The 13824-nt window shown below is 39.2% G+C and overlaps 1 protein-coding gene across 1 annotated transcript in view; it reads left to right on the top strand.

Moving 5' to 3' along the window:
- The window catches only part of GNA12 (guanine nucleotide binding protein (G protein) alpha 12), a gene marked incomplete at its 5' end in the record, with an annotated part of 23135 nt that extends 9769 nt beyond the window's left edge, over nt 1-13366 (top strand). Inside the window, 2 exon segments of the mRNA XM_010013385.1 lie at nt 11816-11866; nt 12797-13366. Of these exon segments, the coding sequence (XP_010011687.1) occupies nt 11816-11866; nt 12797-13366 (621 nt within the window).
- Nucleotides 13367-13824: the final 458 nt, after the last annotated feature.

Below are 13824 nucleotides of genomic sequence, written 5' to 3'. Positions count from 1 at the left end.
CTGCTCTGCCTTAAAACTTCATTTTACTCAATGTGTCATTCAGGGATAGACCTTAACTTGGGCTGTAGTTCTGTGATAGAGTAATCACCGTGAGCAATAGGAAACGAGGGTTTAGGAGGTTCTGATTTGCACTGTGCTCTTGTTTATGTTGGCACAACTCTCTTTTGGAAGGTCTGCTGTAAATTGGGAAGCTCACCTGAGGCAAAGTACAACCCTATGACTGACTGTAAGTGCAGAGAAGGTAGTGACATGCTGTGGTGTTAGTGAAAGAACAAGCACTTGGCATCACATCACCTTAACCTAGTGCCAAGGAATGTGACAGTGTCTTCATCTTGCTGATCCTTAATCCAAGCAGTGCTCTTTTCCTCCATAAATCTTTCCTGATGCTAAGATAAGATGCCAGTACTTCGAGGATGCTGTTTAGGTTTTTGAATGTTCATATTCTGAGTTATTGGAGTATCTGAAGTGTTTGCATACCATTCAAAGTCAAGGCTCCATTTCACAGATATCGAGTGTAGAGGAGGAGGTGGTGAACAGAGGGAGGGAAGAAACACACTATTTGACTTTTGAGTTTATGTGAAATGGTAGCTGTGCAACAGTGGAGGTTTTCATAGATGAGAGAATGTAAGGATGCATCTGACCTTGATACTGTTCCAGACAATCTCTCGAGGTTGCGTACTGCCACAAACCAACCAGCTGATAATTGGACAGTAATGGAAGGAGCAGAGCTGTTGTCTCCTCAAAGGAAAAGAGTAAGGTTAGCTCAGTACTCCTCCTTTTTCCTAAACCTACCTTAGCTGGGAAGGCTTTCTATTACAAAGGCAGAAGGCAGCATGGTCTCCACCTTCTCACTGGTTTTCAGCTATACTTAAAGCAGCTCTGTGGAGTAAACCTATTTTCCTCTATTATTGACTTAGGATTTGGGGGAGGGGAGGAAAACTTCTTGGAAACATCATGCAAGATTTTCTGTTTGAGAAAGTGGAAAACATGTTGCTCTGAGAAGTAATTTATTGACACCTTTCAAATGTCTCCTCTGTATACAACACAGATTCCTGCAGTTCAGACTGTGGCAGACTTGTGCTTCACTTGGCTTTACTCCTGAACAAACTGTTGGTGTTTGTCCTTAGAAGGTCTGCTCTCCACCCCACCCCCAAAGCCTCTTAATTTGACTTGCTTTCCTTGATACTCACTTAATTCTACTTTGGAAAATTCAGTAAAATCTCAAACTGAAAAAAAGTGGTTTATTTTTTCCCATTTAATTCCATCTCTGAATTCTGCATATTTAAGACTTTGTTCCATCAGTCTGGTCAGAGTACAGTACTGAATCAGTAATGATGATAGATGTGAGTAGGAGGCAAAAGAACCACCTACTATATCCTCTCTTTCTGTCTTCTTTTTTCCAGCCCAGCACATGCATTCTAGGTTGCAAGGACTTCAGATGGCCATCTGTGTGGCTGGGCTGTTTCCCCCTCTGCAGTTCAGTAGGATGTGACTGGACTTTAATTAGGTTTTTTAATAGGCTAGCCTGCTCAACAGCTTGAAGTTTGTTAAAGCCAGTTCATTTTCCACTGTGGCTTGAGTAATTTACACTTGTAGATGAGGCCTTAAGGATGGAAACTAAGTCACTTATTTCAATTTTCATCGTTAGATTTGTTTTCAGATGCTCAGTGGTTGTTTAAATCAGATGTACGTGAGGGTGAATCAAAATGAAGTTTTCCATTTGATGCAAGACTTCAAAATTATTTGTGGGCTTTTTTCCTCCATAGTCATTTCTAATAAGCCTGAGCTTCAAGACTTTATAATGATTGAGGACTGTGTCAAAGGGTTTGGCTTAAGTGCTCATGAAAATAGAATGGAGTTGCACATTAATACAGTTGTTGTTGATGCAGTTACCAACTCCATCTCACCTTGTCAATCTTTACTCAGAGATGTTTGATCCTTTAGTGAATCAGTATCTCAACAGCTTTACTTTTCAGCTTAGGTAAATCCATTCCAATTTTGGTTTCAAAGCAAAAGTAATGATGCAAGTTGTGTTATAGGATGGATTGAAGTGAAAAATGAGGGAAAAGCAATCCTGAATGTTTTGAAAGAGAGCAAATTCTGAAACTAAATAACAAGACTAAGTTACTTGAAATCTTCATACTAAAGCATCAACAGTGCCAAGGTTTAAGTGCAAATTTAGAACACCTTCCCTTGTTCTCATGCTGAAACAATGTTCAGTAGGGGAGAGAATATTTGGATTAATTGATCATTATGATTGGGTGTGAATAAATAAAACATGTTTTGAGATAATGACTGTAAATCAGATCATAGAGAACTTGATTGTGAATGGAAGCTGAAGTTTGTTTCAGGTCACCAAAGGAGGCTTGAGGTTCACTATCGTTTATCTGGACTCAACATACGACACTGACACTGAAACAGGAGAAATGAGGGTGTAGGGAGGGCAGTCACTTGAGTTAAACCCTCTCTCACAGACCCAAAGTACAGCTGTGAACTAAAGAAATGCATGTTCTTGGCATCTGCCGTAAGACAACTTGATCACTAGTGATTTACAGGTGCATGTAAAGGTCACACTTCATAGAAGGCAATGCCAATCTTGGTGTAAGTGGGTGAACGTGAGATGTTGAGTAACTTCTCAGTGCTGAGAACAAGCTAGTATACATCATGAAATTCCACTGATTTGAGGGAGTCACAGAGTAACAACTGGCAGAACAGTGCACTTCAGAGTACAAAGATGGTCAACCTTTTAGAATTAACAAATAACAAGCTATTACTGGAAAAATAGAAGATTTTTGTTTCTAGGGCAAATGATTTTTGAAAATTAGACACGGAAACTGGCTTGAGGATTTCTGCTGAATGTTGAGGTGTAAAACTTGAGTAATGTAAGAAAGGCAGGGTTTTATTTTTCTGCTCTTTACTGCCTACGTATTTAGATTTACAGGAATTACACTATTAAATAGCACACCTGAGTTCAACTGAGACTTGAGTTTTGTCTTGGTCTGATTTCCACCTAAAACCTGACTTTCAGATACTGAGCAGCTTTCTGAATCTTGCAAGACCATCATTTTGCTCTACATCACATCTAAAAGTGTCTTGGTTGTATACATACAAAATAAGAAATTCTTTTTTAAAACAAATTTTTAAATAAATGTGAAGAACAAATGACACTTTCCAATTCTTATAGTCACATTTTAACAACAGACATAGACAAACTTGCTGTTGTTTCTACAGCAAGTGGAGCATTAGGGCACTCCGCAACAAGTGCTTTGTGTAGAAGTGGAGTAGGAAGCATCGTTCTGCAAGATGCTCAAGGTTATGCCTGTTGCAAATGCATTCAAGTTGTTTAGCTTTCCAGCTGGCCACCTGCCATGGAAAAGTCCAAGCTCAGTGTTCTCTCATGGCTGGTGTTAGTTGTTTGTTCAGCCCATGAGATCTAAGATATTTATTCCCCATCCCTTGATCTGATAAGATTTGAAAGGGAAACGTGGTGGTAAACTTGTGATTTAGTCTTGATCAGACAGTCAGCACTGCTGCCTAGTTTAATTCATAAGGTAATTTATTTTTTTTTTGGTCAATGTCTATTCTAGTTCTGCAGATGTCTTCTGTAAACAAAGGGAGTTTCAGGTTTGCATACTGAGCTGCTGAATACGAAGCACGGGACTAGGGCCACATAATAATGTGATTGTGCATCGTTCGCTGGTGCCTTGTAAAAACATCCAGTTGCTTCTAAATTCTGATGTGTTACTTGGAAATACCCATTTTTGCATGGCAGCTGACCACTGAGAATAAATGGGATAATTTGCTAATGATTGGCCAGAATCTTGGATCCATCCTTCTATTTAGAGCTCGGGACTTTCTTTTCACTGTGGCAGATTGCTGCTTTCACTTGCCTTCTCTTGTGCGTTGTAACAGGCTGTGCTTGGAATGAGAAGTTGAGCTGGCATGCGTTAGTTCAGCTTCATGGAGAACCTCCGGTGTTTGAGATGAAAGGGTTCTGGCAGCTATTGTAGACAATGCATTCGCTTAGACAGTTGGCAGGGAAACAGGAAGGCATCCTTTCATGGGATGCTTACAACTATGTCTGTCGTGCACTCGTGCCAGGATGAGTGTGTGCGAGCTGGGCACGCTGCTGATGTTGGATACAGTAATCGGAGTTTTTTATTGCTTAAACATAACCATGGTTCTTCCACATGAATTGCGTATATATCCTTGCATCTGCTCCTTGAAGCTTGCTAGCTGCTAGTCAGTGAAGGCTAAGGAGTGTTAAATCACTGTGGCTAATGTGCAAGTCTTGTTAAGGATTTTTCCAGAATTAAAAATAAAGGCAGTAATTTAACCCTCTTGCATTGCACCGGGCATCTTTTTGTTTGTGGCCAGAACTGTTTTCTCTGCTGTTTGCACCTGCTTTTCTTCTAGTCATTGCTAATCTGTGAAGCAGAAATAGCAGCGATGAAGAGACAGTAAGTAGGAGTAAAACCAAAACAAGGGGGATTTTTGTTAATGTTTCTTGAAGCTTGCAGTGTAGGATGAGCCTGCCTTAGTCTATTAACAGAAAATTCCTTTCCTCCTTGAGGCACTGTTGTGTATTTCAGACAAATGGACAGAACTGTTAACATAGTATCAAGAGTAACTTATCTACATCCTGTTGATTTAGAAGCACCTAGAATTTCAGGGAAAAAAATGTAACTTTTTCCTTTTCCTTGCAGCACTTCCAGAAAGTTGCTGTATTTAATTGCTGGGAATAGCTAAGGCATGTAGGAGTTGCCCTTCTCCACGACAGCTCTGCTCCTATTGAGAGTGTATCTTAGCTGGAAGGCTAGAATTTCATTCTGTCATGGGGATCCACAAATCTTATCACTGAGGTGGGAGCTCAGATTAGCCTAGACTTCTGGGGGAGAATTAATTTATCACATAATTTTTTTATCCATATGCTGTACAGCATACAGTTTGGTCTGTGTGCATGTAGGATGCGTTTATAGAAAGCCATCTGGACTTGGACAAACTGAGTTTTGCATTGCCTGCTTGTACTGAACTAATAGAAAATAGCTCAAAACCTCATTTTTTAACTTTAACTTCTGATCCCTATGCTTTATGACTAAGCAGTAGGAAGAAGAGGTAGTTTTTAGAAGAAGCTTGGAACCAAATGGTACATTTTTGTAGTCGGTATGTTTGTAGGGTACAGATAGCAGCAACTTGGATAAGTGCTGGAGCTGCTGGATGGGAGCCAGTAGCTCGGTCTGTTGTTAAGGAGGAAGTTAAACAATGCTAGAGAGATTGGAGAGAATTCTGTATGGCTTAAATATAGTGAAGTGGCTAGTCTCTGCCTTGGAACTGGTGATTGAATGAAGAATAAATGTTTGTCTTTTGTCAATAAATTTCAATGCCCAGTCAGTATGTAGAATATCTGTAGAACAGAATTATGGAGTAGAATGGGCACGGGCATTTCAGGGCAATTTAGGTTACTTCAGCATCCTTCTGAGTGAATTCTTAACAAGCACAGACTTGTTTATCTCCTTGGAAAATAATACTCAATTCATCAGCTGTCACAGAGAAGAGAACACACTTCTGGCTGTAGTAAATCTGTTACCAGTGAGGCTGAATAGAAGTGCAGGTTTAGAAGTAAGCTGTTGGAAGAGTCTGCAGGTTTGGGGAGGAGAAGTTGTTTGTTTCATGAGATTTTTAACCCTAGCTCTTTGGGGTTTGTAAAGGACTACTACTCCCCTTGGACAAAACCAGAGTGCAGAACCTGGGGCTGTGTCTGTGTGCTAATTTTCAAGGGATATATGTACTATGGTGGCAGGATATTAACCTGCTTGTGGCCAGTAGGTCCCAGTAAGAAAAGCATTTCCTGTGTCTCTGTGCTAGTGAGATTCTGAGTTCTAATCTCAGTACCCATAAGCTTGGGTCTAACATCTCCAACATTTTCAATTGCTAGTCTCCTGGTTATTTTATACATTCTTCTGTGCTAATAAACTTGCTCTTCCCTTAGGCCTCAGCTTTGAATACCTTCCTTTTATTAAACATCTGAAATAGTAACATTCAACCCCCTTACAATCAACAGGTGATCAACATCCCAGAAAGCTTGGAAAAAATGAGGTTTTGTCTCAAAAATTGTCTCAAACCCAGAGATTCCACTTGCATGTCAGTGTTGAAAGTTAGCATTAGCATTGCGTTCTGTCAGTATGTGTCTCTGGCAGCCCTGATGGGATAGTACCTTATATAAAGGCCAACTTTGGATTAAATTGTGTGTCAGTACTTCATTAAATCCATCCCATTTGTGTATCCAAGATCTCAGAGGTTAAAAGCTGAGAGATTCCCAAAGTTCTTTCTGGGATTTGCTCTGTGTTTCTCAGCCCTGCTGCTGAGTGTTTTAACATCTCCTGAATGGAGGGTGGGGTACAAACACCACTGTTCTCTTATTTGGGTCACTGTTGCTTTCATCTGGCAGATTCAGCTGCAGTTTGAGGCAGTTACTTACAGTTTCTATTTCTCCATGTGTTTCTCTGTGTTTGTGGGAATATTGTTAATCTGTATTACACACTTCCTTGAAGTATAACGTTTCCATCCTGTGTGGTATAATTCATCATTTGAAACAAGCAAAGACTGACAGGTCTACCTTAAATCGTGCACAAATTTAGCAGCTAGAGACAGAATGATCAGGAAGGGCTAAATTAATATTATGTCAAAAAGGCCTTGGGACAAGGGAAGGAAAAAAGCCAATTTGGAACATAGGGTCTCCTTTCAAGTCTTAGTTCAGAGCAGAATTTAGACGGAACAGCTTTTGAGAAGTTTGAAATGAGCCTGTATTTTAGGGAACTGGACAATAGGATGTTTCACTCCTGTTTATGATCCAACCAACTGTCGCATGGAATAACTGGCTGAGGGTTAAAGTAGCAAGTTGATTAAACTATAGCTTTGCAGAACGTTTCTTATTACTGAGTGTCTGTGGGTATTTTAAAGCAATCTACACTGCTGTGCATTTATTTTCCATTGAATTAGTACTCTGGGATCTCTGCCCAAGTGTTTTCTGCTTGCTTTTTGCAATGAGGCTATCGATGGCAAAGGAAGTGGTGCCAGGTTAGTTACAATATTTCTGTGTGGAGATTTCTTATGTGCTATGAACCTAGCCTGAAGGGACAGAGATGTTAAATTCAGTTATTTTCTTAGTGACTTATTTGGAGCTAATGTTAAGATGACATTCATGGAGTACAAACGATACAGAATAGAAACTTCTCATTTTTGTGGCTTTTCCCCCTTGAGAATGCTCTGTGCAAAATCTAGCATATAAAAAAGAGTTTTCAAACACTACTTCAGGAAGCAAGAGTGAATGTTTATATTTTACCTTTCCTCCCTTTCTCTTCCACCAGTCAGTTTTTAAGAAAATTATTCTGTTTTCTCTGGCTTCCCCAAGCTTTATACTGCAGATAGGGCAGCTGAAAAAAATAATGATTATTTAAATAAAAATCCAACTGTGATGCTGCATTGTGGGACTTGTGGGCTCATTTTAGGCCTTCTGTTTGTGTTTCTTGATTCCCCCAGTTCCCAGATGTGCAGTGACTCATCCTACTGAACAATGGGAACAGCATCCCTTATTCCTTCACTTGGTCCCAGTTGGCAAAACCATTACTCAGAGGATATGTGTTGCAGAGGGAGAAGAGATTAGCAGTGAGAGAGTGAATCATCCAAGCATTTGTGCTAACTCTTGTGTGGTGAGCAAGAAGCTGAGGAAGACTACTGGTCTATACTATGCTCTGGTGTATTAAAAAGGAGGATCTGAATTGAGTCAAATTGGTAACTCAGAGATCACTCTTCCCTCCCTCACCACTGTTCCGGTAAACACAGGGCATGGATGGAAGACAGGGTTTTGACTTTGTGATTTATTATGGAGGAGGATGGAAAAAATTAGCTAGCTGGTTTGTATCAGCAGCAAAACAGATGATGGTCACCTCAGACTTGGCTGATAGAACTTTTGAATGTGAAATAAACTAATAGACTATTAGTTAAAAACATAAAGGAAGAAATGTAAGTACAGACATGCTTCATTGACACGTTTCGGTGCTTTGTATCTAAGTACTGTGCTGGTTGAAATAATGTCTTTCAGATTTTAAGAATATTATTTCTGAATATTGTTAGAGGTTTTTTAAAAGGAAACGGAACGCTTACTAACAGAGAAATAAAAGATGATTTGTGTCTTCTTAAATCTGGAAAGACAGAAGCTCAACACTCTTCAATGAACATAGTTGATCTGAGGAAGTTTCTTGAGCTGCCAGTTTTTCTTGACACAGCAGCCTGTAAAAAATAGGCACATCTGACCTGGACCTTTTTTGCTTGTTTGTTTTTTAAGTGAATGCACCATGATGTGATTATCTTTAGGTATTTAAATATAGTATAAATAATTTTTATGTCTTCCATTTCTATTTTGCTGCTTGCAAGCATAGTTTGACATAGATGTTGGAAAGAGTTACTTTTTTTTTTTCACTAGAACTATTAAAATAGTGTGATTGAAGTTGTCAATCTGTCAATTTAGTATCTGATGAATCTGTTGCAAATATTGGCTGCCACTTCTTCAGGAAGTCATGCCAGTGAAGCAGAAATAACTGTCTGAGATCTGGAAAAGGAGAGCATTTGAAGTGCGAAGCCAGCTTTTGAATGCAGCAGAATGGCTAGATGACTTTGGAGAAATTTGCACTGAAAAAGCTAAACCAGCTCGTTTGTGTCTTCAAGAGGAAAAAATAGTTCAACATGAGAACTATCAAAAGGTGATCCTTCTTTATTTTGGTGTTAATTTGCCTTGAATGGAAACCCTGCCTTCATGAACAGTTCATAACTCATTGAGTCTATGTTTTTATATGCATATGTATGTACAGATGCACATGTAGGTTTGTTTTATATGTGTATAATACCCAAAGCATGATAGCTTTATCAACTGAATTCAAAGTTGCCTTCAAGTGCAGCTTTATAAAACTAAATAAATTTGACTTCTAACTAGTAGTGTTAGCTATTTTTCCACCATGACAAAGGAAAAATTAAGATCAAGGAATGTTCAGCTGGCAGAATTGTTCTGATTAAAAATCCTAATACAAAGCAGTCCTAACGCTTGGAGTTTCCATGTTTTCCTCATTTACATACATTACTAGTTATTCATAGGTCAGTTGGTGCTGTCTGCAGTTGTTCTGTGCTGGCCTGTTCCATAAACTGAAATACCCCTTGGATTTCTCAGCAGTAACCAAGTTTTCAGTCAATCAGATTAAGCTGTAGAGCAAGGTTATGTGAGAAATCTTGGAGCAGGAACTGAACCCACAATTCCATCAGCCATAACGCAGGGCTTGATCAGGGAATCATCTTTAAAGTAGGGGGTTTGAATGCCGTGGTGTGGATTTGGGATTGTTTAGGGGTATTTTTTTTTCTCCCTTCAGGTTTGTGTGCTTTGATGTTTTGATCCTTTCTTAACTTCAGACCCTCTGGAGCTTGTCAGGGATTTGTTGTTTTGACTGGAAGCAGATATTTTGACTTAAGTACTGGATGTCTTTTGAATTCTGTGCTGGAAGAGACTATTCAGACCTCTTCAAATCTGTCAGAGTGTGCATATGGTGTTCACACCTGTTCCAGCAAGCTGACTTGTTTTCCCAAGCGTGTTGCAATTACTGCTTAAAATTACTCAGAATGAATTATTTGGCTGAATTATAGTGTTATGAAAAGCTGTGTAAGAACCTAGAGATGTCCAGTCTCCCTAAATCACATGAACATGGTTTTTTTCATTAGATTATTTTCTTCTTATTAAAGTGCAAAATGTTAAACTGATTGATGTGTGGGGCAGGAAATAGGGGGGGCAGAAGCTGTAAATCAGGTGAACTTGCTTGTGTGTCCCAGCAGTTTACATGCATACAGCTGTTTCCTGCTCTCAGCGTGGGAGGGGATATGGACAAGGCAAGGACTCTTAAAGCAACTGGGTAGAAAATAGGAACAAGTTGTATCAGAGACAGCCCTTTTGCACATCTAAAGGCATTGTGTAGGATGAAGCACAATAGATAGAGAAGGGGGAGTGTGTATGTGTGGCTTCAGTGACCTTTTCTTTTTGGGCTCTCCTAAATATGACTAATGCTGTACAGGAAGAACTTTTCTTATTCACGCAGCCTGTGATATCTCTACTGATCCAACAGAGTGCCAAAAAACACAGGAAATTACTTTCACCTTATGAAAATTCATGATTGTAAGGAAGCTCTTAGAGCAATTGTTCATTGGAAACTTCCCCCTAAAAAAGTAATCTTTTCTGCTAGTGATCCATGGTAAGTCTTCTGTAATACATGGTGGGGTTTTGCAAATATGTGTGTTCTGTCTCCTTTGTGAAAAGACACTTCTGGTTTAAAATGTTAGGAAATAATAAGCTACGAGTCTTCTTTTGTCTATGCTTTATGCTGAAAGTATGTACTTGTAAAGTACAGTACAGTGAAACCTCTGATCTGTGGTGTCTTTCTTCAAAGTAAACTGTTGTGTTGGCATCTGTTTGCAGTTGTACTGGAAGGGAATAATCTTGTTTTACTAATGGTGTAGAGGAGAGTGGGTGGTTTAAGAATTTAGATTGCTGTTGGAGTCTGAGATGATATTTTGAGAATGTTCTCATTCTCCATTAGTGACTTGGTGAGAGCACCTAACGTCAGCTGGGTCATTATCAACACGGCCCTGATCTGTGTTGTAATGTGGTTTGCTGCCTAAACTTATTAAAAGGCAGCAGGATTTTCCATTATATCATTCTTACAACATGGCTACAACTGCAAGACACGTGTCTTAAACAATGAAGAATACTTTCTTTCTGAACAGATCATCTTCATTTGAAGAAATGAAAGGGAAGTGTTTCAATGAGAATGGGCTTCTGCCAAAGATAGTTTCACTCCAGAAGTAAAGTCTGCATTTATGTGGAAACAATCTTATTACTTCTACAAAGTACATTGTGAAGGGCTTCCTGTATCCACTAATGCAAAGTGACACTTGATTTGAGTGTGGTACCATGAGCAAGCTTATTTAGAGGAAAAACCCATACTGCACAAAACACAAACCCTCACACACATTCACACAAGAAGGAATTTTCTTTGCAAACGTTGTCCGTATTCTTCTCAAAATAAGTGCTAAAGGATTTTGTGCAAGATGAGCAAATCATTATTAAAACAAACCTAAAAGGGAAACTATTCATAGAAGAGCAAATCCTTCAGAATGTTCCTTTTTCTTTTCTTTTTATGACAAGTGAGTCTAGCTTAAATGTTCACAAATTGCAGGTGACTTAAATCCTTCCCTTTTCTAAAGAAATGCCAACCAGTCTAGATATGCTTTTGTTCACAGTTATGAATTTTAAACAAAATACATTGGTTTCTTACAGACATGTTTCTTTTTTACTCCCACCCAGTGGCAATTAACTGCATTCATCATACAAGAAGAAAAGTAATTCTTTATGCTAAAAGACTGACTTCAGCAACACTTCCTTTGCATTGTAAAGATTTACTAGGTAGATTTGACCATTTATTGAGATCTATTCAACTTTGATTCTTCTAGAACCTGTAGGGAATTGCTTTTGGAAGAAATATTACCTTACCTACACATTGGAAGTATATTGTGGCAGCTCCACTTCATTATCAGCAGTTTGTGAATTAAGCTACATACTCCTTCCAGTGTTCCAGCTCCTGAAGCGTATCAGGATGTTGTCTAAGCTTCCACTTGTGATGTTACTCTGTTAGACCTCAGTGCATGTTGGAAAGTGAAAGGCTATAGTTGGATTTGCTAGTCTATAAACAAGCTCAGTTCCCATCTTGTTCCTTTTCCACAGGGTGAATCTGTTAAATACTTTCTGGATAACCTGGATCGGATCGGTCAGCTGGTAAGACATACCTCCTCTTTCTGAACCAAAAGAGCTCAAAGAGCTGTTAGAAGCCTGGGTGTGCTGTGATCAGTGGGGCTCAGTGTTTGGGATTTCTTATAATCATTAAATAACAGCAGTGTTCTTTAGGAATAGTAAATTCCAGCCTTATGAAACTGAAGCTTAGTAATTGCTTTATCTTTTTTGACAAATACTGTTTATGGAAGTTATATTTCTGCATGTATTTTATCAGTCCTTCTATACAGTCTCTGGATCTCGTTCACTTTTCCTGATGATCTGATGGCTGCTGCTATTTAAGGTGTCAGAATGAAACTTTACCAAAGAAAAACAATTGCCAGCACTTGTAGGATTCCAAATCTGTAATGGAAACATCTGTCAGGAGACTTGGAGGAGAAAGAAGGGACGTGATTCTCTTACGTAGTAACAGTGATAAGCTTCTGAAGAACAAATGTCTCTACATTGGTGGGCTGGGCCATAGCCTGTGGTAGAACGTGTTACTGTATTGGCTGGTCATGGAGTGTGAAGTGCAAGATGTCCTTTGTAAGAGTAATGAACTGTAAAAAAACATCCTTTCAGGGATGACTTGATCTGCTTTACTGAACACTTCCTAAATGACAATTACACTGTAGCTAAGAATTTCATGGTGAAAAAAGAGACTTCAGCCTGAAAATGAGAGGCTTGAAGATAAAAATGTGAACGAGTGCATTAGTCCTATATTTTTATTCTTGTACGTCTGAAGAGCTTCTGTAGCTGTCTGCAAATGTGTTGAGATAAATGGTCAACAGTCCACTAAAGTTGAGTATTCCTCCTTCACTTGATAATTAAAAAAACATGACTCCTGTTGATTCTTCCTATTGTTTCAGTATTCTGGCAATAGGCAGCATACTTGAAGGACTGCTTTTTTGACACTCTTCTCCTTTTCTCTTACAGAACTATTTCCCCAGCAAACAAGATATTTTGCTGGCTAGAAAAGCCACCAAAGGGATAGTAGAGCATGATTTCATCATTAAAAAAATACCTTTCAAGATGGTGGATGTTGGTGGACAGAGATCTCAGCGTCAAAAGTGGTTCCAGTGCTTTGATGGAATAACTTCAATTTTGTTTATGGTCTCCTCCAGTGAATACGATCAGGTTCTCATGGAAGACAGGCGCACAAATAGACTTGTGGAGTCCATGAATATCTTTGAGACAATAGTCAATAACAAGCTTTTCTTTAATGTTTCTATTATCCTATTCCTCAACAAGATGGATCTTCTTGTAGAGAAGGTAAAGACTGTCAGCATTAAGAAGTATTTCTCGGACTTCAAAGGCGACCCTCACAGGCTAGAAGATGTTCAACGTTATCTGGTGCAGTGCTTTGACGGGAAGAGGAAAAATCGTAGAAAGCCGCTCTTCCACCACTTCACCACTGCCATAGACACTGAAAACATCCGCTTCGTGTTTCATGCCGTGAAGGACACGATCCTTCAAGAGAATCTGAAGGATATTATGTTGCAGTGAAGGAAAACGGGCTATTGAAATTTGCCAGAGGGTTAGATCAAAGTTTTTATCCTTTCGTTATGGCCCTTGCATGTGGTGTAGGACCCATGCTAATTACTTGGCTCAGGAATGCTGTAAACTAGCCAGTCCAAACAGAGGAGCTATAGGCCGAAGGAGTCAAATGTTGATGTTAGCTACTGAATCATTTGGACTAGAAACACTACTGAAACATGGCCATTGTAGGTTCTGTACCTAGTTTGGAATGCTGAATAACACAACCACCTTCTGCCTTCTTAGAAAAAAGAAATCTCTGACAAACCATCTATGGAAGACACGTTTAAATGAGTATGCTCATTTTTCAGAGACACTAGTCATACAAACCTTTTTTTTTTGTAGTTTGGAGGTGCTGAATCGATCAAACTGATGTAAACGCAATGAGATTGGCAGCTGTAACGGAGAAGGTTAATGGAAGTTCTGTT

This window comes from Nestor notabilis, unplaced genomic scaffold, assembly GCF_000696875.1.
Source record: "Nestor notabilis isolate BGI_N333 unplaced genomic scaffold, ASM69687v1 scaffold12644, whole genome shotgun sequence".
Lineage (NCBI taxonomy): Eukaryota > Metazoa > Chordata > Aves > Psittaciformes > Psittacidae > Nestor > Nestor notabilis.
Note: the sequence above shows the minus strand (reverse complement) of the source record. Positions and strands in the feature narration are given on the sequence as shown.